Source organism: Lithobates pipiens, unplaced genomic scaffold, assembly GCF_037356315.1.
Source record: "Lithobates pipiens isolate NorthernLeopardFrog02 unplaced genomic scaffold, aLitPip1_a1.2 Scaffold_16, whole genome shotgun sequence".
NCBI classification, from domain to species: Eukaryota; Metazoa; Chordata; class Amphibia; order Anura; family Ranidae; genus Lithobates; species Lithobates pipiens.
Window position 1 is genome coordinate 346,973,849 of NW_027507748.1, and position 27,965 is coordinate 347,001,813.

Sequence of the window (27,965 nt, forward strand, 5' to 3'; positions counted from 1 at the left end):
CTGCATATTGTATACCTTCGTCAATGACCCCAACCGTCAACGACCATCTTCTTCCAGAACTTAAACACGACCTCTTTGACAGGGCAGGAGGGAGAGACGTTCCTTCTCCGATTTCCAATCAGCAAGTGGCGCCCCTTTCGCTTCTCCCCTCAACAACTAGCTATCCGTCACTTCCACATCACCCCGTAGCTCGTCCAATCAGGTAAGAGCCTATTTCTCAATTTTGGCCAGCCCCATGACTTAACCTATTATGGCCTAGTAGCTACTTCCACCCTGTCATGTATGTTCTTCGTTTACATTTTATTATAGCTCTATACATGTCTGTCTCAAGAGTGCATGTGAAGATTCATGGCTGTGCAGGGTGGGGGATCCCAATTTTTTACTCCTTAAGGCGTGCAGTACATTTAGATTATAACTCTGCATCCAGGGCATCAATAACACTATGGGCATAATAATTAAGAAGGTTGCCAGCTCCCCCCAAAGTGCATGCACAGTCTCCGGTTTTAAATTTAGCCTTAATTTACATTGATGGCAGCTGGACCAAAATATTATTATATTTAGACTGCATCCAGCATATTTCACCTGCCCACCTACATGCTGTTGCAATCACTGTTATAAAAGAAAATCATACATCCGATACACACACTTCCAGGCTTGCCCAAATTAAGACACTGGGGGTTATTTATGAAATGCAAATCCACTTTGCCCTATAAGTGCACTGCAAGTGCACTTGGAAGTGCAGTCGCTGCAAAGCCGAGGGGGACATACAAGGAAAATAAAAACAGCATTTTAGCTTGCACATGATTGGATGATAATATCAGCAGAGCTTCCCCTCATTTCAGATCTACCCCTCAGATTTACAGTGACTGCACTTCCAAGTGCACTTGCAGCGCACTTGTAGTGCAAAGTAGATTTGCCTTTCGTAAATAACCCCCAATATTTGGATGAATATCAGCTCTGCCCTGTTTTACAGCATGTACCTTCATACCCTAAAGTTTTCAAACTTGCCAAGCAATGCCATGGAGAGTAAAGGCAATCTGGATGAATGGACCAAGCATGACTAATACTATCTATGGTAGTTCAAATTCCAGGAATCATATTATCATACTATTATGAATTTATGAATAAGACAACATTTTAAATATGGTAGAGTTACCTTTTTGAGTGAAACAAAAAGGATGCGATGGTCCACTTTCTTTTCTTTTATCACTGTTATATATAGTTCTTGCCACGATGCAGTAGTCTCCATCATACACATCTGTTTTGATTGTTTTTGAAGACCCTTCCATTTCTATTTTCTGTGGTTTCTAATAATTATATATACAATCTGAAAATTAGTTTGATATAATTATACAACAACAAGAATTAAACATTTAAGAAACTAGGAATGACATGATTGATAGTGAAAGATTTCCTTTAGTATGCATTTTACCTCCGACGCAGTTTTTTTTAAACTGCTAGAAATACACAAAAAACTTCAATATTATCGTAAGAATGCACATGGTGCTTGTGTATTTGTTTAACCCAGATTTTATCTTTAAACAGCTTCAAGTTTTTGGCTGCTAACTTAAAGGATGAATTGTTTTACAGTGCTTGCAGCTAATATTGCTAATATTTAAAAACTTGAGAGTCCATAGAGGAGCCAAAAGCTCAGTATCTGTCATTTAGGGCCTCTTTCTGCTCATAGATGCCCTGAAAATCAGGCCGGTGTCACACTGCGCTGCACAGACTTTGCTGAGCTGCACACCACAGATAAATCTATGGAGGTTGCCCCTTTTTATGTCTCTCCAGCCAAAACCCTGGTCTGTCATACAAAAAACACTTTTGCTTTAATTGTGCTAGAAATGTCGATTTATATTAATAGTGAGCAAAAGGTGAAAAATGCAGAGAACATCCTAGGGTTCCCTCCTTATACCATGAGTGTACTCATTTACGAGTTCTGGTCTGCTCCCAGCTGCCCTGCCCCGCCACTTCCTCCTTCTGTATATGCTTGCCTGGGATGTTCATATAAGGCTCTGGCTCTGCTGCCAGGACACTTGCCTCCCTGCTCACACAGTAGAGAACAGATTCTTCCAGAAAAAGCTAATTTTCACAAGAAATGCATGAGAGGGACTTGGGAGGGCTGCTGCCACTGTTCTGACAGCTGCCAATGTTAGAAGAATCCCTTGTTTGTACAGTCTGGGGGTAAGCACTCCTCCTCCTGACCATCCTGCAGAGGGATTCTCAGACATAGAGCTCCCCTTTGTTGGAAGAACAGCAGCAGATAGCTTTCTATACTCTGAAGTATATACTGTATGCATTATACCTATCTATCCAGCAGGCGTATCTATGGTAACGTGATCAGAGTAATAGTTATCTTTCTCAGTGTATGTGTTCTCTTGTATTCCTGCTTCCTATTCCATGAAAAGACATGTCAAAAACAATTCCCATTTTTTTAAGACAACCAGGGATGTATAAGGCTTACGCAATCAGAAAGAGTCAATCCTAGAACCAAACACATCAACGTCAAGTATCACCTACTGAGGGACAATCTAGATCAATGTGTTTTTGACATTCAATATTACCCATCAGAGGAGATGACTGCAGATGCACTGCAGGAATGTCATAGTTATATCCAGAAGAAGGTGAATATAATTTGACAAGGCACATGCTGTTGAGAAGGGGTGTCGGAAGAACAACAGCGGATAGATTTCTATACTGTGAACTATATACTGTATGCATTATAGCTATCTATCCAGCAATTGGCACTGTAGTGTGTATCTTTGGTAATGTAATCAAGGGAAGTGTTATCTTTCTCAGTGTATGTGTTCTCTTGTATTCCTGCTTCCTGTTCCATGAAGAGACATGTCCTGAAATCTCTCCATGAAAGTTAAGCATATTGCTGTGCACAAAAAGCTTCCAGAGCATGATTTCAATACTCTGCACAACAACCTTAAGTCTCTATGAACACCCTACCCCCTTCCCCTTCCGCCCCTTATTTCTTCAAATCCTCCTTCAATTTCCTCCTTCTGTGTAGTGTTGGTACAAGCAGAGGCTCTGGGGTGCTGAGGTTATATGCGAATAGTAACTAAAGTATCATACATAGTGAAGAACTGGTAAATTTAAACTGGATAAAAATAATGGCTGCTGGGATGTATGCTGCAAGGGAGAACCAACTGGATTTTGTGGGGTCACTGCATTTTGCGGGAGCCTCATTTCTATCCCTCTTCAGCTCTCACTGACCTTTTTCTGTGAGGTTTTTTCCAGGGACAAAAGGGCAGGCAGCAGCAAAAATTAAGCATTCCACCCTACAGCCATAGACTGCCTGCTCTTCCCCGCAGTAAAGATTGAAGCTCAAAGCATCACTCGCCAACACCCACCCCACTGTCTTTAGTAATGACCTTCCTATGCCAGATTTCTGGGGAAAACAATGTCCCTAATTTACCTAAATTCCCAGTTCCTCTATTCCAGCTTGGTACTTCAATTGCTTCCATACAAACTAAGATAAATCCCCTTCTACCTCAAGTTAATGGCCTGGGCAGTTCACAAACACTTTCTTACCCAACATCACAATTTTCTTCTGGCTAGAAGGCACTTGACTATCCACTTTTTTTTTCCCCCTAAAAATCATTTAATTGAATTTTTTTTCTTTTTAAAAATGTTATATCTTTTTCCCTGTTTGATTGTTTCTTCATAATTTCAATGAAAAAATTAGCATATATAGTACAGAAAAAAAATTAAATGACATTAACAATTATTATGCACAAATACATTGTGAGGAAGTAGAACTCCAGAGCTTCTCACATACAGCAGTTAAAACAGCCTGATCTGGCGGACACCTCGCTCCTACATGGACTGCACAGCTATGTCCCAGGACCAAAGAGCCTCCTCAAGGAACAGGGGCACTTCACAGCATGGCACGGCTCCATAGGAGCATATTTCGGCAGCAGAGGGCAGCCGCGTGGCGGGATACCTAAGATGGCAGCTGGGAAGGGCTGCGGGACGGATGCTAAGGCGGGGACCCAAATACAGCCTCAACCAGCTATGTACCTCATCCAGATTACGCAAATGGTAAGGGACACTCCCCCCCTGGACTCCCCTGGCTCCTCGACCTCAGTAGACCAGGGCTCAGATGTCTCAGAGCTGGTGGGACAGAGATTTAAAACAGCACATATGGTCTCTCCCCACTAGAGAGGACCTGGACTGTTTTGCTACCAGGGTAGAAAAAGCCTTTAAACAAGACATAAAGCAGCTGAAAGTGGACACCACTCAGCTAGGCAACAGACTGGAAACACTAGAACAGACAGTGGAGGAAGCATTGCCTGCCATCACACAGCTAAGGGACAAATGCGCAGCTCAGGACCATCAAATAGAGGCTCTGATCTCACAGCTAGATGTTTATAAGAACTGTAGCCGCAGGTCCAACATACACATAAGGGGGTTACCAGAGGCAACAGGAGCTAAGGACATTGTCCCCACATTGCAAGGAAATTTCAAGGAGCTCCTAGACCTCCCCCTAACGCAACAGTGCAGATTGACAGGGCACACAGAGCCCTCTGACCCCCTCACAAGATGCAGATAACCCATGTGATATTATTTGCAAACTGCATAAATACACAGTAAAGGATCAAATTATGAAGCTCATGCCTAAATATCCCTACTTTGACTTTGATGGAGCCCGCCTGTTCTACCAGGACTTATCCCGGTGCACTCTGATGCAGAGCAGAGCACTTCAACCTCTCCTGGAATCACTACCCACAGCAGGCATCACCTATAGGTGGGGGTTCCCTTTCAGCCTCCACGCAGGAAAAGATGGGAAATCTGCCCTCCTGCACACTAAAGATGACCTCCCATGTTTCCTGTTGCAACTGAACCCTGAACCAGTAGACTTCCCTTATTGGAGACTTTCCACAGATATCCAGATGGTGCCAGCACCCCAGCCCTGGCAACAGGCCCAATCCAACCAAAACCCATAAAATCACAAACGCACTTCCTCTACAATTGCAAGGCAGGAGTCCCTCACAGGGAACTGAAAGTGCCACTTGCACCACCACATTCTCAGGGATGCACCTTCAGCAGCCTCTAGTTGTACCCACTGACTAAAAACTGATCTTTCAGATATGCACGCATCAGGGACGTGTGACCCAGTTACCTCATTTGGAGCCCCCTTTTTCTTCCCCTTTTTGTCCCTGTTAGCCCATTATAACCTACGCTAAAGGGAAAATAGCCACTTAGGCGGTTAAATGACACTACCACTAAGTATTACTAAGTATCCTGATTTGCTTAGGACCCAGCTGAACATTGATCCCCGGACAATTACCACATTTACCTCATTGGGAAGCAGGAACTTCCTGCCTTCAAATGTCACGGTCCCTATATAGGATCACACGTATTGGGTATTAGCCCAGACATGGGCATTTTGCCACACTCAGATGACTCCCCTATATTGGGGGGCTACATGAGCTGAGCAAACAGTTTAGGGTAAACCCACACAGAGCCCTTGAGGCATTAGTGGACCCATTCTGCAAAATGTTATGTGTATTTTATGTTATACTAACTCTTTCTTTTTCTCTCTTTCACCTTCCTTTTCTATTTTCCCACTCCCCATCCTACCTCTTAGTTTATTACCTAGAAAGAGGAACCACACTTACCCTCACTGGATTTTAAAGACCTGAGAAGAGGCAGGCGGACTTTCAGAGGGTACTGCAGGCATTGCAGCTCGGTCGAGCTTGGCCATAAACGAATGTCGCATACTGAGGAATTCTGACGCCTGAGTGAGCCACGACAGCTTTTCTCTAAACTGCTAGATCGCAAAATTAGCTGCAAACTACACTACCTGGCTCACACCTCCTACCACACCTACCTCATTTTATACTATTATAACAGATTTGAATATGTGTATTTAACACTTCTTAACGAGAAAACTACAGTCCATAGTCAGATAAATTCTGTTCCTCTAAAAGCACTTCCAGCCTAGGAGATCCCAGTGTGTCCCCACGGTAGCCCCCCGTCCTCGACAGAGGCAGAGATCCCCCACCTCCACACAACTTACAAGGAGTCACCCCTTGCAGACATTAAAATATTTTCTATAATTATCGCCAACCGCTTGAAACATTTATTACCTGAATTGATACATGCAGACCAGACGGCTTTATAATGGGAGGGGAAGCTAGAGACAACTCCAACAGAGCCCTCCGGCTTATCCACTGGGCACGTGCATGCAATCGAATGCCTCACTACCTGATTCTGTCCACAGAGAAGGCATTCAATCGCATTAGCCTGTGACTTCCTGAGCTCTATGTTTAGAGGAACCGGTTTGGGCCCACACATGCTGCAATGGATCTCACATGATTTTGTAGTCATTAAGGTAATACATGTATTACTTGTATCATGTATTACATGTATTACGTGTATTATGTATAAGATAATACATGTATTACCTTAATAACTACAAAACTATGGTATATACATATATAATATAACAGTTTTTCTTGACTAATTAATGTATATTTGAAGTTTATAGATAGTTCTTCCCTGCAATTAACCCCTGATGAAGGAAAATATGTTGTATCTTCGAAACGCTGTTAGGTTCAGGCATATGTACTTTGTCTAGGTTCACTTCCTTTGTTTGTATTATCATGTATCCGTGTTTTTGTATTTAATGTATTTTCATGTATTTTTATATTATGTATAATAAAATTATTTTATGATACATTTTTTTTTGTCTGGTAGTGCCATTAAAATCCCACTCCTAGGGGGTTTCTATTATTAATTTAATTATGGGATGCGGCACACCTGCTTTTCAACAAACCATATCACAACCTCGTTTCATTCATGCATATGAGATTGCTTTGTTTAGTCCTGGAAAGGTAGTAGCCTGTAAATTGATAATCCAACACTGCTCGTGTTGGAGCAGTGTTTTGTTCCAATCGCTTCCTTGATCAGGAATATGGATCCTGTCGAGGGTGGCAAACGTTACTTTTGGTATTTTGTAATGCCTATGGTTAAGTCTCTTTTTCCGATCTCCATGCTGTACACATGTTTGGAGATCCTACGCCAAAATTCTTGCTTGGTTTTGCCTACATAATAAGCACACACTGGCACTGGCAGGACATTAGGTAGAAAATTCCTTGTGTTCGACAACTGGCGAAATGATTTGGGATAAAGATCTTGCCATTTGGAAGTAAAAAAGTTTTTTCTCTCCTGATGATATAGCAATGTGAGCAGTGTCCGCAAGGGAAGGATTCATATATTGGACAATTTTTTTTGCAAGTGATTTGTCTAAAAATTTGCTTTTCACTAATTTATCTTTTATGAAAGGGGCTTGCCTATATGTGATTAGTGGTTTCTCAGATACAAGTTGCTCAATCTTTTGGTCATCTTGGAGGATCGACCAATGTTTCTCTAAGATTTTTTAATTTCCAAATGTTGGTTAGAGAAGAGCATTATTATCTTCATGGGCTCAGAGATTAAGTTGTGTGTAGATCTTGTCTTATACAAGAACTGGGACCAAGACTGCCAAATTGTTCTATTATAAGCCTTTGTTAGGCAAGATCGGCTGAAGCCGCGGGCTAACAGTTGATCCTGAAGTATACCTGCTTCTTTTTTGAATAACTCCTCACTGGAACAGTTTCTTCGCACTCAAAGGTACTGTTCATAGGGAATTGAGTTTTTTAACGGAGCCGGGTGAAAACTTTCTGCAGGCAGTATTGTGTTACCTGCTGTGTCTTTGCGGAATAGGGTGCTATGTAGTTTGCCTTCTAAATCACAGTTCACTTGAATATCCAAAAAAATTATTGTTTTCTTGTCATGTATCATAGTAAACTTCAAATTGAAGTCATTATGATTGATTTTGTGAAAGAACTCCCAGAGGGAATCCTCAGACCCTTCCCCAATTGATGAAGATGTCGTTGATGTACCTGAGCCATATTTTATGTGGCTCAGGTACTCGACGAGGTCCTCACCATAAAAGAGGTATCGTTCCCAGTCCCCCAGGTACAAATTGGCGTAGGATGGGGCACGGCAAGTCCCTATCACTACGCCTTGTACCTGGAGGAAGTGGGAACCATCGTCCAAAAAGTAATTATGATTGAGGATGTAGTCTAATCCTTTTATGATAAACTCATTCAGAACCTGATCGTATCTTGAGCCTTGTTGCAGGATTTATGTACGGATTTATGTTTTCCAACCCTCAGGAATGAGGGATTGAACTATAAAGGGCTTCAACATCAATCGTGATGAGAAGCGCATCTTTTGAAATTGTAAATTCTTCAATTCTTTTTAGAAAATGTTTCATGTCTTTGATGAATGAGGGTAAGGAAACAACATACGGCTGCAGGTAAGTCTCAATGACTCGACTCAGGTTTTCTGAAATAGCTCCATTACCGGAGACTATAGGTCTACCGGTTGGGTTGGTGGGATTTTTGTGGATTTTTGGCAAGCTGTAGAATGTCGGTACTTTAGGGTATTTGGAAGTGCTCAGTACCAGCTCTTGTTGTTCAAAATCTTTTTGCACATCGATCTATAGGTGTCGTTGTCCATCAGGACAACATTGCCCCCCTTGTCTGAAGGTTTGACTGTAATTAATTAATTGTTACTTAGTGAATGAAGAGCCTGATTTAATTAAGAGGCAAATTATGAGGGTTATTTTTTCGACGTGATAGTCCACAGATATTTTAAAAAATGTGGCAACACTAGGATTGGTGTTTAGAGGTGGATACTTAGTAGATGGCTTTTTGAATAAAGTAATGGGATTTTGTGTTGACTTATCGACTTCCTCAAATAGTTTGTCCAAATCCAATTGGTCAATTAAATCATTTGAATTACTTTCTTGGAAAAAAAGAGCTACGTCTCGTAATGCTTTAAACTCACGCATTCTGTATTTCAACCAATCGGTAGTGTCAATATCCATATTACCTGTTTCATATTGGCATTTTAACATTATTGTTCTTGCAAATAAATGTAGATCTGTGACTACTTCAATGAGATCGAAGTTCTGGCTGTGACAAAAACTCAAACCCCTCGAGATTACTTCAATCTCTGCCTTGGTAGGAGAGTAAGATGACAAATTTACAATATTTAGCTGTTTAATTAAGTTCATATCATGTACGATTCCAGTTCCTTTCCTGTTTGGCTGGTTTGGGGGGGATTTATCCCCTGGTTTAAGTTTAAAGCCTTCTGTGACATACTGCATTCATTAGGGAAATTGGTGTTACTAGAGATGCTCTGTGGTCAAATTGGTGTTTGATGCTTGGTCTGTGTCGGTTTCTACTGTGCGCTTTTTGTGGTCTTAAAGTGATCCTGGCCACACGCAGAAGGGTAGGGATTGGACTGGAAAGCATCACTTGATTTACATGACGAAGCTTGATCCCGAAATTGGGATGATTTGCTATATTGTATTTTGTGTGTATTCCATTTGTACGCCTTACCCTCAGAGAATGTTGTTTTAACTCCTTGTTTTGTGCTCTTATTATACATAGATTTTCTTTTATCTTAATTTGCAGTTTGGAGTATAATGCATGGTCTTTGAATGGGAGCAATGTTAACTCCAAAGTGCTAATTTCCTTGTCCAGGGATTCAATCTGTTTTGTATATTCACTTGTAAGTATGGACATCATTTCTTGTGAACACCTCTGTAGATTATCTTCACACTCTTTTTTACATTCACTGCTTACTTGCTCAGCATTAGGAAAGATTTGTATGCGTAAACCGTATGGGTTTAGTTGTTGTTAATTGTTTCTGTTGTTGTAGTTGTTGCTCTCTTTGACTCTCCTCTGAAGAGTGGCAACATGAGGGCCTCAAAACAACTCTCAAATGACCTGAAAACAAAGATTCTTCTACATTATGGTTTAGGGGAAGGCTACAAAACGTTATTGCAGAGATATAAGCTGTCAGTGTCCACTGTGAGGAACATAGTGAGGAAATGGAAGACCACAGGCACAGTTCTTGTTAAGGCCAAAACTGGCAGGCCACATAAAATATTGGAGAGGCAAAAGTGAAGGATGAGAGAACGGTCAAAAACAGCCCACGGACCACCTCCAAAGACCTACAACATCAACTTGCTGCAGATGGAGTCACTGTGCATCCTTCAACAATTCAGCGCACTTTGCACAGGGAGAAGCTGTATGGGAGAGTGATGCGAAAGAAGCCTTTTCTGCACACACACCACAAACAGAGTCGCTTGAGGTATGCAAACACACATTTGGACAAGCCAGCTTCATTTTGGAATAAGGTGCTGTGGACTGATGAAACAAAGATTGAGTTATTTGGTCCTAACAAGGGGTGTTATGTATGGAGGCAAAAGAACACAGCATTCCAAAAAAAACACTTGCTACCCACAGTAAAATTTTGTGGAGGTTCCATCATGCCATGGGGCTGTGTGGCCAGTGCCGGTACTGAGAATCTGGTTAAAGTTGAGGCTCGCATGGGTTCCACTCATATCAGCAGATTCTTGAGAATAGGGTTGAGAAATCAGTCACAAAGTTGAAGTTACGCCGGGGCTGGATATTTCAACAAGACAACGACCCAATACAATGCTCAAAATCTACTCAGGCATTTATGCAGAGGAACACGTACAATGTTCTGGAATGACCACCCCAGTCCCCAGACCTGAATATCATTGAACATCTGGGGGGTGATGCTCGGCAACCATCAAACCTAACTGAACTGGAGATATTTTGTAAGGAGGAATGGTCCAAAATACATTCATCCAGAATTCAAACACTTATTACAGGCTATAGGAAGCATCTAGAGGGTGTTATTTCTGCTAAATTAGGCTCTACTAAATATTGATGTGATTTTTCTGTTGGGGTGCCCAAATGTATGCACCTGTCTAATTTCGTTTTGATGCATATTGCACATTTTCTGTTAATCCAATAAATCTCATTTCACTACTGAAATATTACTGTGTCCTTCAGTTATTTGATAGATCAAAATTAAATTGCTGATCCAAACACCCAAATATTTATAAATGACAATCATGGAAATTGTCAGGGGTTTCTAAACTTTTGCATACGATGTGCCGTGAACTTTTGAGTAATAAGTATAGTCTCTGGTTGAGGGTTTATTTTCCTTCCAAGTGTCTATTAAATCATGAAGGTGTAATAGTCTAGCCATTTAACAACTTTGTTCAGGTAAGTGTTTGAGAACTGTCTTTGTGCTAAGGAGCTAAGGACATTGTCCCCACATTGCAAGGAAATTTCAAGGAGCTCCTAGACCTCCCCCTAACGCAACAGTGCAGATTGACAGGGCACACAGAGCCCTCTAACCCCCTCACAAGATGCAGATAACCCATGTGATATTATTTGCAAACTGCATAAATACACAGTAAAGGATCAAATTATGAAGCTCATGCCTAAATATCCCTACTTTGACTTTGATGGAGCCCGCCTGTTCTACCAGGACTTATCCCGGTGCACTCTGATGCAGAGCAGAGCACTTCAACCTCTCCTGGAATCACTACCCACAGCAGGCATCACCTATAGGTGGGGGTTCCCTTTCAGCCTCCACGCAGGAAAAGATGGGAAATCTGCCCTCCTGCACACTAAAGATGACCTCCCATGTTTCCTGTTGCAACTGAACCCTGAACCAGTAGACTTCCCTTATTGGAGACTTTCCACAGATATCCAGATGGTGCCAGCACCCCAGCCCTGGCAACAGGCCCAATCCAACCAAAACCCATAAAATCACAAACGCACTTCCTCTACAATTGCAAGGCAGGAGTCCCTCACAGGGAACTGAAAGTGCCACTTGCACCACCACATTCTCAGGGATGCACCTTCAGCAGCCTCTAGTTGTACCCACTGACTAAAAACTGATCTTTCAGATATGCACGCATCAGGGACGTGTGACCCAGTTACCTCATTTGGAGCCCCCTTTTTCTTCCCCTTTTTGTCCCTGTTAGCCCATTATAACCTACGCTAAAGGGAAAATAGCCACTTAGGCGGTTAAATGACACTACCACTAAGTATTACTAAGTATCCTGATTTGCTTAGGACCCAGCTGAACATTGATCCCCGGACAATTACCACATTTACCTCATTGGGAAGCAGGAACTTCCTGCCTTCAAATGTCACGGTCCCTATATAGGATCACACGTATTGGGTATTAGCCCAGACATGGGCATTTTGCCACACTCAGATGACTCCCCTATATTGGGGGGCTACATGAGCTGAGCAAACAGTTTAGGGTAAACCCACACAGAGCCCTTGAGGCATTAGTGGACCCATTCTGCAAAATGTTATGTGTATTTTATGTTATACTAACTCTTTCTTTTTCTCTCTTTCACCTTCCTTTTCTATTTTCCCACTCCCCATCCTACCTCTTAGTTTATTACCTAGAAAGAGGAACCACACTTACCCTCACTGGATTTTAAAGACCTGAGAAGAGGCAGGCGGACTTTCAGAGGGTACTGCAGGCATTGCAGCTCGGTCGAGCTTGGCCATAAACGAATGTCGCATACTGAGGAATTCTGACGCCTGAGTGAGCCACGACAGCTTTTCTCTAAACTGCTAGATCGCAAAATTAGCTGCAAACTACGCTACCTGGCTCACACCTACTATGAGCATGGTAACAATTGCGGCAGGCTACTAGCACATGCGCATAAGCTACACTCCCCTATGGGAGAACCTGCACAACACTCATCAAAGATAGCATCTATGTTTCGCGACTACTATGTGACCTTGTACAGTCTGGACTCTGCCTCCTCTCCAGCAGATGTAGCTCTTTAACAGTCCCGCACAAAAACGTACCTATCTCCAGAACAGGCAACTGACTTAGAATGCCCAATCACTACAGCTGAATTACTAGACACCATTAAGTCTCTACCTACTGGCAAAAGCCCTGGGTCAGACGGTTTCACTAGGGCCTAATACCTAAAGTTCTTTTACAAGCTACAGGCCCCACTCTGTACCCTCTTTAACTCTCTAGCAACCAATGGATTCCTACCACAGGAGACTTCGCTGGCGCACATTACAGTGCTCAAAAAAGAGGGGAAAGATCCCACCTCAACGCAAAGTTATCGCCCAATTTCCCTACTGAACACGGTCTACTAAGGTCTTCTTCAGTGGAATATATTCTATGCAAGAAAGAGAAAGTTTGAGTTATACTGTCTATAAATACATTGTTTATTTTATAGTCATTTTATACTATTATAACAGATTTGAATATGTGTATTTAACACTTCTTAACGAGAAAACTACAGTCCATAGTCAGATAAATTCTGTTCCTCTAAAAGCACTTCCAGCCTAGGAGATCCCAGTGTGTCCCCACGGTAGCCCCCCGTCCTCGACAGAGGCAGAGATCCCCCACCTCCACACAACTTACAAGGAGTCACCCCTTGCAGACATTAAAATATTTTCTATAATTATCGCCAACCGCTTGAAACATTTATTACCTGAATTGATACATGCAGACCAGACGGCTTTATAATGGGAAGGGAAGCTAGAGACAACTCCAACAGAGCCCTCCGGCTTATCCACTGGGCACGTGCACGCAATCGAATGCCTCACTACCTGATTCTGTCCACAGAGAAGGCATTCAATCGCATTAGCCTGTGACTTCCTGAGCTCTATGTTTAGAGGCACCGGTTTGGGCCCACACATGCTGCAATGGATCTCACATGATTTTGTAGTCATTAAGGTAATACATGTATTACTTGTATCATGTATTACATGTATTACGTGTATTATGTATAAGATAATACATGTATTACCTTAATAACTACAAAACTATGGTATATACATATATAATATAACAGTTTTTCTTGACTAATTAATGTATATTTGAAGTTTATAGATAGTTCTTCCCTGCAATTAACCCCTGATGAAGGAAAATATGTTGTATCTTCGAAACGCTGTTAGGTTCAGGCATATGTACTTTGTCTAGGTTCACTTCCTTTGTTTGTATTATCATGTATCCGTGTTTTTGTATTTAATGTATTTTCATGTATTTTTATATTATGTATAATAAAATTATTTTATGATACATTTTTTTTTGTCTGGTAGTGCCATTAAAATCCCACTCCTAGGGGGTTTCTATTATTAATTTAATTATGGGATGCGGCACACCTGCTTTTCAACAAACCATATCACAACCTCGTTTCATTCATGCATATGAGATTGCTTTGTTTAGTCCTGGAAAGGTAGTAGCCTGTAAATTGATAATCCAACACTGCTCGTGTTGGAGCAGTGTTTTGTTCCAATCGCTTCCTTGATCAGGAATATGGATCCTGTCGAGGGTGGCAAACGTTACTTTTGGTATTTTGTAATGCCTATGGTTAAGTCTCTTTTTCCGATCTCCATGCTGTACACATGTTTGGAGATCCTACGCCAAAATTCTTGCTTGGTTTTGCCTACATAATAAGCACACACTGGCACTGGCAGGACATTAGGTAGAAAATTCCTTGTGTTCGACAACTGGCGAAATGATTTGGGATAAAGATCTTGCCATTTGGAAGTAAAAAAGTTTTTTCTCTCCTGATGATATAGCAATGTGAGCAGTGTCCGCAAGGGAAGGATCCATATATTGGACAATTTTTTTTGCAAGTGATTTGTCTAAAAATTTGCTTTTCACTAATTTATCTTTTATGAAAGGGGCTTGCCTATATGTGATTAGTGGTTTCTCAGATACAAGTTGCTCAATCTTTTGGTCATCTTGGAGGATCGACCAATGTTTCTCTAAGATTTTTTAATTTCCAAATGTTGGTTAGAGAAGAGCATTATTATCTTCATGGGCTCAGAGATTAAGTTGTGTGTAGATCTTGTCTTATACAAGAACTGGGACCAAGACTGCCAAATTGTTCTATTATAAGCCTTTGTTAGGCAAGATCGGCTGAAGCCGCGGGCTAACAGTTGATCCTGAAGTATACCTGCTTCTTTTTTGAATAACTCCTCACTGGAACAGTTTCTTCGCACTCAAAGGTACTGTTCATAGGGAATTGAGTTTTTTAACGGAGCCGGGTGAAAACTTTCTGCAGGCAGTATTGTGTTACCTGCTGTGTCTTTGCGGAATAGGGTGCTATGTAGTTTGCCTTCTAAATCACAGTTCACTTGAATATCCAAAAAAATTATTGTTTTCTTGTCATGTATCATAGTAAACTTCAAATTGAAGTCATTATGATTGATTTTGTGAAAGAACTCCCAGAGGGAATCCTCAGACCCTTCCCCAATTGATGAAGATGTCGTTGATGTACCTGAGCCATATTTTATGTGGCTCAGGTACTCGACGAGGTCCTCACCATAAAAGAGGTATCGTTCCCAGTCCCCCAGGTACAAATTGGCGTAGGATGGGGCACGGCAAGTCCCTATCACTACGCCTTGTACCTGGAGGAAGTGGGAACCATCGTCCAAAAAGTAATTATGATTGAGGATGTAGTCTAATCCTTTTATGATAAACTCATTCAGAACCTGATCGTATCTTGAGCCTTGTTGCAGGATTTATGTACGGATTTATGTTTTCCAACCCTCAGGAATGAGGGATTGAACTATAAAGGGCTTCAACATCAATCGTGATGAGAAGCGCATCTTTTGAAATTGTAAATTCTTCAATTCTTTTTAGAAAATGTTTCATGTCTTTGATGAATGAGGGTAAGGAAACAACATACGGCTGCAGGTAAGTCTCAATGACTCGACTCAGGTTTTCTGAAATAGCTCCATTACCGGAGACTATAGGTCTACCGGTTGGGTTGGTGGGATTTTTGTGGATTTTTGGCAAGCTGTAGAATGTCGGTACTTTAGGGTATTTGGAAGTGCTCAGTACCAGCTCTTGTTGTCCAAAATCTTTTTGCACATCGATCTATAGGTGTCGTTGTCCATCAGGACAACATTGCCCCCCTTGTCTGAAGGTTTGACTGTAATTAATTAATTGTTACTTAGTGAATGAAGAGCCTGATTTAATTAAGAGGCAAATTATGAGGGTTATTTTTTCGACGTGATAGTCCACAGATATTTTAAAAAATGTGGCAACACTAGGATTGGTGTTTAGAGGTGGATACTTAGTAGATGGCTTTTTGAATAAAGTAATGGGATTTTGTGTTGACTTATCGACTTCCTCAAATAGTTTGTCCAAATCCAATTGGTCAATTAAATCATTTGAATTACTTTCTTGGAAAAAAAGAGCTACGTCTCGTAATGCTTTAAACTCACGCATTCTGTATTTCAACCAATCGGTAGTGTCAATATCCATATTACCTGTTTCATATTGGCATTTTAACATTATTGTTCTTGCAAATAAATGTAGATCTGTGACTACTTCAATGAGATCGAAGTTCTGGCTGTGACAAAAACTCAAACCCCTCGAGATTACTTCAATCTCTGCCTTGGTAGGAGAGTAAGATGACAAATTTACAATATTTAGCTGTTTAATTAAGTTCATATCATGTACGATTCCAGTTCCTTTCCTGTTTGGCTGGTTTGGGGGGGATTTATCCCCTGGTTTAAGTTTAAAGCCTTCTGTGACATACTGCATTCATTAGGGAAATTGGTGTTACTAGAGATGCTCTGTGGTCAAATTGGTGTTTGATGCTTGGTCTGTGTCGGTTTCTACTGTGCGCTTTTTGTGGTCTTAAAGTGATCCTGGCCACACGCAGAAGGGTAGGGATTGGACTGGAAAGCATCACTTGATTTACATGACGAAGCTTGATCCCGAAATTGGGATGATTTGCTATATTGTATTTTGTGTGTATTCCATTTGTACGCCTTACCCTCAGAGAATGTTGTTTTAACTCCTTGTTTTGTGCTCTTATTATACATAGATTTTCTTTTATCTTAATTTGCAGTTTGGAGTATAATGCATGGTCTTTGAATGGGAGCAATGTTAACTCCAAAGTGCTAATTTCCTTGTCCAGGGATTCAATCTGTTTTGTATATTCACTTGTAAGTATGGACATCATTTCTTGTGAACACCTCTGTAGATTATCTTCACACTCTTTTTTACATTCACTGCTTACTTGCTCAGCATTAGGAAAGATTTGTATGCGTAAACCGTATGGGTTTAGTTGTTGTTAATTGTTTCTGTTGTTGTAGTTGTTGCTCTCTTTGACTCTCCTCTGAAGAGTGGCAACATGAGGGCCTCAAAACAACTCTCAAATGACCTGAAAACAAAGATTCTTCTACATTATGGTTTAGGGGAAGGCTACAAAACGTTATTGCAGAGATATAAGCTGTCAGTGTCCACTGTGAGGAACATAGTGAGAAAATGGAAGACCACAGGCACAGTTCTTGTTAAGGCCAAAACTGGCAGGCCACATAAAATATTGGAGAGGCAAAAGTGAAGGATGAGAGAACGGTCAAAAACAGCCCACGGACCACCTCCAAAGACCTACAACATCAACTTGCTGCAGATGGAGTCACTGTGCATCCTTCAACAATTCAGCGCACTTTGCACAGGGAGAAGCTGTATGGGAGAGTGATGCGAAAGAAGCCTTTTCTGCACACACACCACAAACAGAGTCGCTTGAGGTATGCAAACACACATTTGGACAAGCCAGCTTCATTTTGGAATAAGGTGCTGTGGACTGATGAAACAAAGATTGAGTTATTTGGTCCTAACAAGGGGTGTTATGTATGGAGGCAAAAGAACACAGCATTCCAAAAAAAACACTTGCTACCCACAGTAAAATTTTGTGGAGGTTCCATCATGCCATGGGGCTGTGTGGCCAGTGCCGGTACTGAGAATCTGGTTAAAGTTGAGGCTCGCATGGGTTCCACTCATATCAGCAGATTCTTGAGAATAGGGTTGAGAAATCAGTCACAAAGTTGAAGTTACGCCGGGGCTGGATATTTCAACAAGACAACGACCCAATACAATGCTCAAAATCTACTCAGGCATTTATGCAGAGGAACACGTACAATGTTCTGGAATGACCACCCCAGTCCCCAGACCTGAATATCATTGAACATCTGGGGGGTGATGCTCGGCAACCATCAAACCTAACTGAACTGGAGATATTTTGTAAGGAGGAATGGTCCAAAATACATTCATCCAGAATTCAAACACTTATTACAGGCTATAGGAAGCATCTAGAGGGTGTTATTTCTGCTAAAGTAGGCTCTACTAAATATTGATGTGATTTTTCTGTTGGGGTGCCCAAATGTATGCACCTGTCTAATTTCGTTTTGATGCATATTGCACATTTTCTGTTAATCCAATAAATCTCATTTCACTACTGAAATATTACTGTGTCCTTCAGTTATTTGATAGATCAAAATTAAATTGCTGATCCAAACACCCAAATATTTATAAATGACAATCATGGAAATTGTCAGGGGTTTCTAAACTTTTGCATACGATGTGCCGTGAACTTTTGAGTAATAAGTATAGTCTCTGGTTGAGGGTTTATTTTCCTTCCAAGTGTCTATTAAATCATGAAGGTGTAATAGTCTAGCCATTTAACAACTTTGTTCAGGTAAGTGTTTGAGAACTGTCTTTGTGGGATCAGATTTATCAAGAGAATGATCTAATGAAATGTTATGATCTCCTCCAAACACATGTCCTAAGATCTGTGGTCGTAATAATTGCAGCATATTGCGGAAATAATCAACCTGTCCAATATTAGGAGCATAATAAGAAATAAAGGAGACCAATTGGTCATTAATTTTCCCTGTTATATAAAGTATCTGCAGTCTTTGTCTTTAACTATTTTAGTTAACAAACTGGACTATTTTTGAGAAGCATATTGCTACTCCCTGTTTTTTTCAGGACCATTTGATAAATAATAGGTAGGGTATTTGGCACTAGGATAATTAGGGGCAGAAGACTGAGAAAAATGTGTTTCCTGTAATATTATATTGATTCCTTGTCTATAATATTGAAAGGCCTTTGTACATTTGGAGGGGGAGTTACAGCCTTGCACATTATGGGTTATTACCGAATATTTTGTTGAATATATTTTTGGTATCATAGTTTTAGGTAGGATAAACTGGTATCATGGCTTAGGTGGAAGATTTGAAAAAATATATATTTCTTCTTCCATCTAGAGGCATTGGCACACAGCTTCAAGAATAAAGAAAAAAAGAGGGAGAAATAAGTAAATAGGAACTAATAAGTACCAATAGCATGATACAAAGTCATTAAATTGACGCAAACATAGCTTAATATTAAATAGGTGAAAATGGCTAAAAAACTAAAAACCCGAATTGGGAACCAATCCCAATCCATAAGTGTGAAAATGTCTCCAGCAAATTAACGGAGCCAAGACCACTAGAAGTGGCATGTGCGTCCTTCATGGCTTGAGTCCATAAAAGTAAATTTGGAAGTAAATCTAACTTTAATAATGTTATCAGTGCAGAATAATGTATCTCAATGCAACTATTGTGAGAAAAATCAACATCTCTATGGCTAGTGATGCAGATCACCACATCTCTATGGCTAGTGCGCAAACTTTGGAGTATGATTCTAATGTAATTCTATTGCAACAATGACACAATATTGACATCATAGGTATATCTCGGATATTACTCAGGCCTCGATTAGTGATATTAGATAATTATTACATATAGGTTGCATCTTATATCATATAGGTATGAACTTCATGTAACCTCTAAGGGTCAACACTAAAGTCTAAGGTTTACAAGCTGCACTATAGTCTGACCAGAGCATCTCATTAACTATTTTGGAAGTGTTTCAACTCCAAGTTGCACATATGTGAATGATGATTAATAGAAAACATGGGGAAAGACATGTTATGTTACTTTAATGTCACAAGTGGCACAAGTGGAAATGGAGTTCCAAGCTCTGTATAAGTCAAAGCAAGAGAACCCCCTATGATGGACTTTTTAGGCACACCTAATTAAAATAGGAGTATTTAAGAGTATTTCAGTAAGAAATTGTATTAATTATTAAACACATTAAGTAATATATACATATGAAAAAGGAATGTATTATCCATCCATAACATTATCACCATCTCCTAACATGACAAATATGATCCTCTTGCACCCAACGCGCTTCGGAGTACAGATATCTCCTTCTTCAGGGGTTTGTATTGAAGAGGAAAATATATTTATAATATAATTTGAAAAAAAGTAAATATATAGCGACATGAAAATATACATGCATACTACATATAACGGTTATACAGTCAGTCAATCTAAGGGTACACTTACATATATTTTGGTGATGTGGTAGATTAACATTCCATCATATTACACTTAAAAACAAAGAAGGCATCAAAGAGACTGTGCTTGCTGACTTTCTACTTCAATATCTCAACCATCAAAAAGGAGTCTTAAAACTGCATAGTGTATCTATCCAAAAAAGCCGATTCCCTGCCCTCTCTAAGCCCCACAGAGGGGGAGTGGCCAGAAGAACTCACTGGGGTCAGAATGGAGAGATCCTGCAATAAAAGGCATAAATAGTTCTGGGATATAATAATAAAAAATATATTTTTATATCACTATTAATAAATATGTCTTTAAATAGTGTTTATTATAAGTATTTTTATATATACCTGAATGTTGCAGAAATACCAGCTGTCACAATTATCGGCGTCAGCTGACTGGAGAGGGAGGGGTATTTAAGACATAACCTTAGGCATGTCCTGTATCCGCCACATTTGGACGCTGGAGGTCAGGTCTGTGTCTACTTTGAGATCTTGTGTAACCCCCCTGGCGGTATTCTCGAATCTGGCTCGGGGTGAAAATTCAGAACCATTAGCGGTAACCCCGAGCCAGACTCGAGATCGCATCGCTGGATCCAGGATGAGTTTACTTACCTTGTCCCCTGGATCCAGCAATGTACCCCTGCACTGTGAGCGGCTCGTCCTCTGCTCCATGTATCAAATCGCCGAGCTCCGTTCCCTGCGAGCGCTGTGATGCAGGGGGACGGAGAATGGCGCCAAATTCAAATATATTATAATTTATGATTTAATTTTTCAAACTTTATCATACCCGGGATATCTGCTAGACTCTGGTTTGGACAGATTTAAGTGAGTTATTCCTAACAATTACAGGATTACAATATAAAATGCCAAATTTTCATGCAAAATAATTGTACCGCTTTCAGCACCTAAAATCTGAAATAATTATACCGCCAGGGAGGTTAAAGGTAAAGATGCTAACTTACATCTATCTCAATGGAGTTCCACTGGGACTGAATATTTTGGAACCATCCCTCTTTTGTAAACAGAATTGAATTGTCCTGATATTTTACGACCATTTAGCTTATATGTTATTGATATAAATTGTAGTATATGGCCAACCTATTTCGTTTCCATTCAATAGTGCGATATTTACCATCTATGACATAGTTATAAATATATGGCTCATTGAAATGTCATATGGAAATAACCATACTGCCTTTTTATGACATTTTTTCTTTTTATCATTATATATGTCTAAATTACCTAAAAAAATGGCCTTATAATTGATTAACTAATCCTCAATTTATCATATCCTTTTAGTTGAGATCACCTCTCCTATAACAGAGCCCTTCTCCCGTCTTAGTTACCGTACTTATCGGCGTATAACACGCACTTTTCCCCCCTTAAAATCAGGTGAAAATTGCGGGTGCGTGTTATACGCCGATCCTCCGCGATTTCTGGGCTCTGGGCAGCTTTTAGCCTCCTTCAGCCTTTCTCGGCGGCTTTCGGCCACCTTTGGCCTTTCTCGGCAGCTTTCGGCTGCCTTCGGCGCGTGTTATACGGCAATAAATACGGTACTTTTCACCTGCAACATTCAGGTATATATACAAATACTTATCATAAACACTACTGAAAGACATATTTATTAATAGTGATACTGTATACAAATACATGTTTTATTATTATATCCCAGAACTATTTATGCCTTTTATTGCAGGATCTCTCCACTCTGACCCCAGTGAGTTCCTCTGGCCATTCCCCCTCTGTGGGGCTTAAAGAGGGCAGGGAATCAGCTCTTTGGGATAGATACACTATGCAGTTTTAAGACTCCTTTTTTATGGTTGAGATATTGAAGCAGAAAGTCAACAAGCACATTCACTTTGTTTTTAAGTGTAATATGATGGAATGTTAATCTACCACAGCACCAAAATGTATGTAAGTGTACCCTTAAATTGACTGTATAACCGTTATATGTAGTATGCATGTATATTTTCTGGTCGCTATTCAGGTCGCTATATATTTACTGTTTTTCAAATGATATTCTAGATATATTTCCTCTTCAATATACATCCCTGAAGAAGGAGATATCTGCACTTCAAAACGCATTGGGTGCAAGAGAATCATATTTGTCATGTTAGGAGATGGTGATAATGTTATGGATGGATAATACATTCCTTTTTCATATGTATATTTTACTCACTGTGTTTAATAATTAATACAATTTCTTACTGAAATACTCTTAAATACTCCTAATTTAATTAGGTGTGCATAAAAATTCCATCATGCGGGGTTCTCTTGCTTTGGCTCTAATACTGGATGTTGCACCACAAAGGCATAGAATTACCTTTCCATTCTTTTTCAAGTTCTGTATAAAGTCAACTAATTATGTAATTGATGATGTTCCTCTAGATTGACTTAACTTGACAAATTGGTGACAATGGCCGTCCCCTCTGACATGGTGATGTTGATGACAAAGAATCACATGTAATAATGCCTAGTTGTAATACAATATTTTCACCTTCCCGAAAAAGTAAATTAATAAGATTTATGCCACGTACACACAAGCGAAAAACTACCAAGTTTTTTCAGACGGAATTACGCTCAAGCTTGGCTTGCATACACACGATCACACAAAAGTTTGCTGAACTTTAGACCGTCAAGAACACTATGATGAGCCGAGAAAATTAAGTTCAATGCTTCCGAGCATGCGTCGAATTGTTTCCGAGCATACGTAGGAATTTTGCACGTCGGAATTGCTACAGACGATCGGAATTTCCGATTGTAAATTTTTCCGACCGCAAAATTGAGAACCTGCTCTCAATCTTTTGCTGCAGGGAATTCGGCCAGCAAATGTCCGATGGAGCATACACACATTTTCTGACCAAAAGCTCTCATTGGTCTTTTGCTGGCCGAATTTTCGTGTGTACGCGGCATTACCCTTAATTCTTTTTTTTTTTTTTTTTTTTTTTTTTTTTTTTTTTTCCAACAAATTTTATTGAGTATAATGGGTGATAACAGGAATCATAAAACATAAAATATAAAATAATCAACTGTTACAACTAGCATGGCACGTAAACATAAACATGCACAATGATGCATAGGACAATGTGAAGCGATGTGGTTTTAACAGTAGAGTTATAAAAACAGAAAGGCTACGTCTACGTGCGCATTGTACGGTCCTGCTATTAGGGAGCATATGAGCAGGCATGTGAGCGGGTTATTCGGCCTTGGCTCCCTATAGATTGGGTTTAGGGGGCAGGATCCGTCTAAAGATGAGATGGGGAGGGAGGAGGGGGAATTGCCTTAATAAGGATGTGGAACATGACCAATTGCCGGTGGCCGGGAGGGGGCAGGGGAGGGGAGGACAGAGGGGAAACGGGAACTGGGTAGGGGGGAGTTGAGGATCCGTCCACCGCTGTTCTCCAAAAACAGGATGTGACTCCTTAGCGTGTGCGGGTCATAGTGGCGGATACCCTAAAAAGGGGTATTGACGTGAAACATTGAGCATTCCCAAAGGCGCATGATGATAATTGTCAAACCGTCATAAGGGCAGGAAAGGTGCGGCTCTACATCTCTGTCAGAGGTTGACTAGGGGATTCAAGAGTTACTCGGCGTATTTTGCAGTTTTTACAATGTGTTTGTAGTTGTGAAGTATTTCCAGCAGGCCCATTTGGCGTTATATTTGTCGGGGGTGTCTCTAGATATGTGTATTAATTCTTCCATTTCTGATATTCTGTGCATTCTGTGGAGCCAGTCTTTAATAGAGGGGATTGTCTGGGATTTCCAGTATAATGGTATACATTGTTTGGCTGCATTGATCATGTGGACTATGATGGTTTTACGATAGGAAGTTTGTGACAAAGTGGTATGGTGCAAGAGAAATTGAGCTGGGGTAAAAGGTAGTTCATATGTCGTGATGTCTTTGATCAGTTTGTGTATAGATTGCCAGAAAGGTTGGAGTAAAGGGCAAGACCACCAGATGTGGAGCATCGTGCCTCTACTCTGGAGGCATCGCCAACAATTATCTGGCGTAGATGGGTTCCAACTGTGTAATCTATCCGGTGTTCGGTACCAATGTGACAGTATCTTGTATCCATTCTCCTGGGTGGATACATTTATGTACCCTTAATTCTTGTCACTGACAGTAACAAAAGATTTGGTTTTCTATGTGAGGAGACTGTTGTTTAGTAGCTGTTAGATTACTGCGTGTCTCCTTTATTTCTACCTTGGGAAGGAGCGCATCGATTGGGACTGATTCCCCTGTTTCTTTTGTGATATCCGGGGCTGTCCTGCTGATCCATGTCTCATCCCCTAATTAGGAAGGCTTGTTGCAAGTTATTTCTAGCCCTTCTTCCGCTGTTATTAACAGGTATGTAGCCAAGAGTGTTCAAAGCTCGGTCAGTACATGTCCGACGCCGAGACCACACCCATGCGCACTTTTTTATATCTTTTTCTCAAAATACCATTCCTGCCCTGGTCAAGCAAACATGCACAGGGATGGCAAGACTGCAATTAAAATGTTTAAAAGTGATCATTCTATGGACTACTGGGTGTCATTGAGGTACCACTGGCTGGACATAGCCTAATATGCAGTCAAGGTACTAGCCTGCCCTTCTGCATGAGTCATATCAGAAAGGATCAGTAGAACCCATCCAATATTCAGCCGTGTGTACTGGAGTCAGACCAATGGCTGAGAGTGCTGACTGGAGTGTTCTGGTGGTGGGGGCAGTTCTCCTGTCAGAACACAATAGAGCAGCAGGGTCGCTGTACTAACATTGGATAGTTAGTTCAGTGGCTCCTCCTGAGTGGTCAGTCTTTTTTCATTCAGTCCTGCTGGTTTGAATAAAAAAAAAACTACTAGTGTGCACTAGGCTTAAGGAACTGCCTGGTATCCACCAGCCCAACCTGGAGGGAGTGATGGACTACAGAACAGCTCCCAGGTTGCGGCTGCTGAGTACATTACAAAAAAAAAAAATAGGCTGCAGTCTGCAGGCTCCCTGTCTCCCACAATCTCCTACCTGTAAATCACCCTGTCAGATTTTTTCCTAAACAATAACTAAAAGCTTCTGTACATTGTTCAGACATACTTCACTTACAGTGGGTGTCACCGATATTGTTAGCGGTGAGATTGACACCCGCGAGCCCCGTCACGGGAGCCAGCGCCGAGCTATGTCGCTCCTCCCGTGAGCCGCCCCCAATACATTCCTATGGATGCGTGGCATCTCATAGGGGCACGAGCACGAGAAGTACAGCTCGCAGCAGTGATTTCCAGCGCAATCCCATTGCGCTGGAAACACAATATCTTCTATATCACCTACTGTATCAGTTAAAAAAAATGGCCTGTGAAAAAAAAAAAACTCAGTAAGGCTACTTTCACACTGGAGGCGCTTCACAGGCACTATAGAGCTAAAAGTACAAACCGCTCCTAAAGCACCTCTGCCCACTGAAATCAATGGGCAGCGCCAGTGAAGCAGCACTTTGTGGGTGGTTTTAACCCTTTTTCGGCTGCTAGCGAGGGTTAAATGCACACCGTTAGTGGCCGTATAGCGTCGCTAAAGCGACAGGGTAAAGTACTGCTAAAATAGCGGTGCTTTACCGTTGACGCCCCCAACACCCCAGTGTGAAAGTGGTCTTAATTTGCCCTGTAAAAAATATGGGGTGGCCTGCTATCACTGTAGTGGTCAGTCTAAAGAGGCCCCAAGAAATCATCAGTATTAAAATGTAACACAGAACGAAAAAAGGTAGACACCCCAAGTTCTCAAATATTTTGCTACCTATTTGATTTTCCGTAGAGGGTTACACTACTTTAACAGACCTGCCAGTGCATACAGACCCTACACTAATCTCTCTCTTAATGCAGTTAGCAGCACTCCCCTATACTTTCCCTATTAGATTAAACACATTGACAATATGGCTGCTGTGACTTCACTCTTTTATAGTAAAGGGGCTGGCATATACAAAAGCTCTCTTATTGGCTTTTTTAAGCCAGCTGACATAAGTTCAAAGGTCATTCACTACATTATGGTTACAAAGAAATTCATCTGGCGCATTTCCACATAAATTTTCTGGAACCATGCATTTCAAACATGCTGGATCCCCCTAATTGCTATTCAGGACAAACCTCTTAACTACCTTCTCCCTGTCTATGAGAGTGAACTTTCTGGACAATAAGGGACTCTTTTCACTGGGGGATAGCAGCTGATAGGGCCTACCCCAGTCAGTGAAATTAGGCCCCTAGTAGCAAAGTGAAACGAGTTTCAGAGGGGTACACAGAAATGTTTTATAGTGTGGTGCCTGTTCTTAGGCAGGATACTTTTAAAAGTATTTAAAAAAGGAACAGGCTAAATTTTTAAGCTTCCTTCTTAGGGTTTGGGTTCATTTTTAGAGGGGAAAATTAGATCTGTATAAAATTTCAGTATGGCATACTGTTTTCACCGAATTTCTAGCACTTTTTCATAATATCCCATTTTAGATTGGCTTTGGTTTGTCAAATGTTTACATAAATGCAACATGTGATTAAAAAAAAGAAATTCACATACCTCTGAGATGTTGTTAGCATTTTTGATTTCCAACGAATACTTAAAAAATAAGCTCAAAGCAAATGGCATGCATGGTGGAGTATTTATCGAAACGTTAATAGTCAAAGTGCCATCTCCTTTTATTACCTGTAGAATAGGAGGTGGTGGGTCCACTGCAAAAAAAAAGAAAAGATCAGATCACAATGCGAAAGCTTGATTTAGCTAATCTGTATACCTTGCATTTGTGGAATGTTTTACTGAATAAAGACTGCAAAGTGCATAGAGTCTATTATTTTTTGATAGATCTTGTTGGTGAGATAAGAACATTAGAAGGAAGCAGAGTACAAACAAGTATGGCTGCCCACATTTACTATATATATACAATTACAAATTATACATAAAAGCAAGGTTTTCAAAACACTTACCCAGAAAAGATTTTTGTTCAAATCTATTTGACACAACCCAAACATCTCAAGACTCAAAACTGCGAGCACCCGTACCTAAAAAAACTTCTTAGGTGATACTTGAAAAGCCTTGAAAACTCTTACAAACCACTTTGACCTACAGGTAAGCCTAGATTAAGGCTTACCTGTAGGTCCAAGAAATATCTCCTAAACCTACATGGTTTAGGAGATATTTACTAAAAGACAGGCACCGATGTCTATGGAACAAATGCATCGTAGACAGTCGTGCAAAGGCACACTATAGCCGTTAGCAGCATGCCGCTGCTAATGGCGATATGCCGTTAGTGCTGGCTTCCGTGCGCATGTGCGGGAGTGACGTCATCGCTGCTCTGGCGCTGTGAGTGGCCGGAGCAGCAACACCCTGGAAGAAGATGGACACTCCGTACTACAGGGGACATCGGTGACATCGCTGGCTCCTGTGTCAGGTAAGTGACATACAATAGGCTACTATGCGATGCATAGTAGCCCATTATGCTTTACCTTTGCAGGGAGACAAAGAAGACGTAAACCCATTAGGGTTTACTTCCTCTTTAAGCCACTACTATAAAAACCTCCCACCCCCTCTGTAACATACCTATATTTGTCCCCGTGTCTGTGTTATATAAAAAAATATGCTGATTTGTACCTACAGTGGTGTGAAAAAGTGTTTGCCCCCTTCCTCATTTCCTGTTCCTTTGCATGTTTGTCACACTTAAGTGTTTCGGAACATCAAACCAATTTAAACAATAGTCAAGGACAACACAAGTAAACACAAAATGCAATTTGTAAATGAAGGTGTTTATTATTAAAGGTGAAAAAAAATCCAAACCATGATGGCCCTGTGTGAAAAAGTGATTGCCCCCTAAACCTAATAACTGGTTGGGCCACCCTTAGCAGCAACAACTGCAACCAAGCGTTTGCGATAACGTGCAATGAGGCTTTCACAGC

General features: G+C 40.8%; 1 protein-coding gene across 2 annotated transcripts in view; it reads right to left on the bottom strand.

The window, feature by feature from the left end:
• Nucleotides 1-27,965, bottom strand: part of IFNLR1 (interferon lambda receptor 1) — an 80,874-nt gene that overhangs the window by 14,338 nt on the left and 38,571 nt on the right. For both annotated transcript variants that reach the window (XR_013274517.1, XM_077481842.1), the window contains exons 4-5: nucleotides 26,596-26,747; nucleotides 1,157-1,307 (exon numbers count right to left, since the gene is read on the bottom strand). Coding sequence is in view for 1 of the 2 variants with exons in the window: in XM_077481842.1 (XP_077337968.1) it covers nucleotides 1,157-1,307; nucleotides 26,596-26,747 (303 nt within the window). In the remaining variant the exon portion in view is untranslated. The remainder of the gene's footprint in view (nucleotides 1-1,156; nucleotides 1,308-26,595; nucleotides 26,748-27,965) is intronic.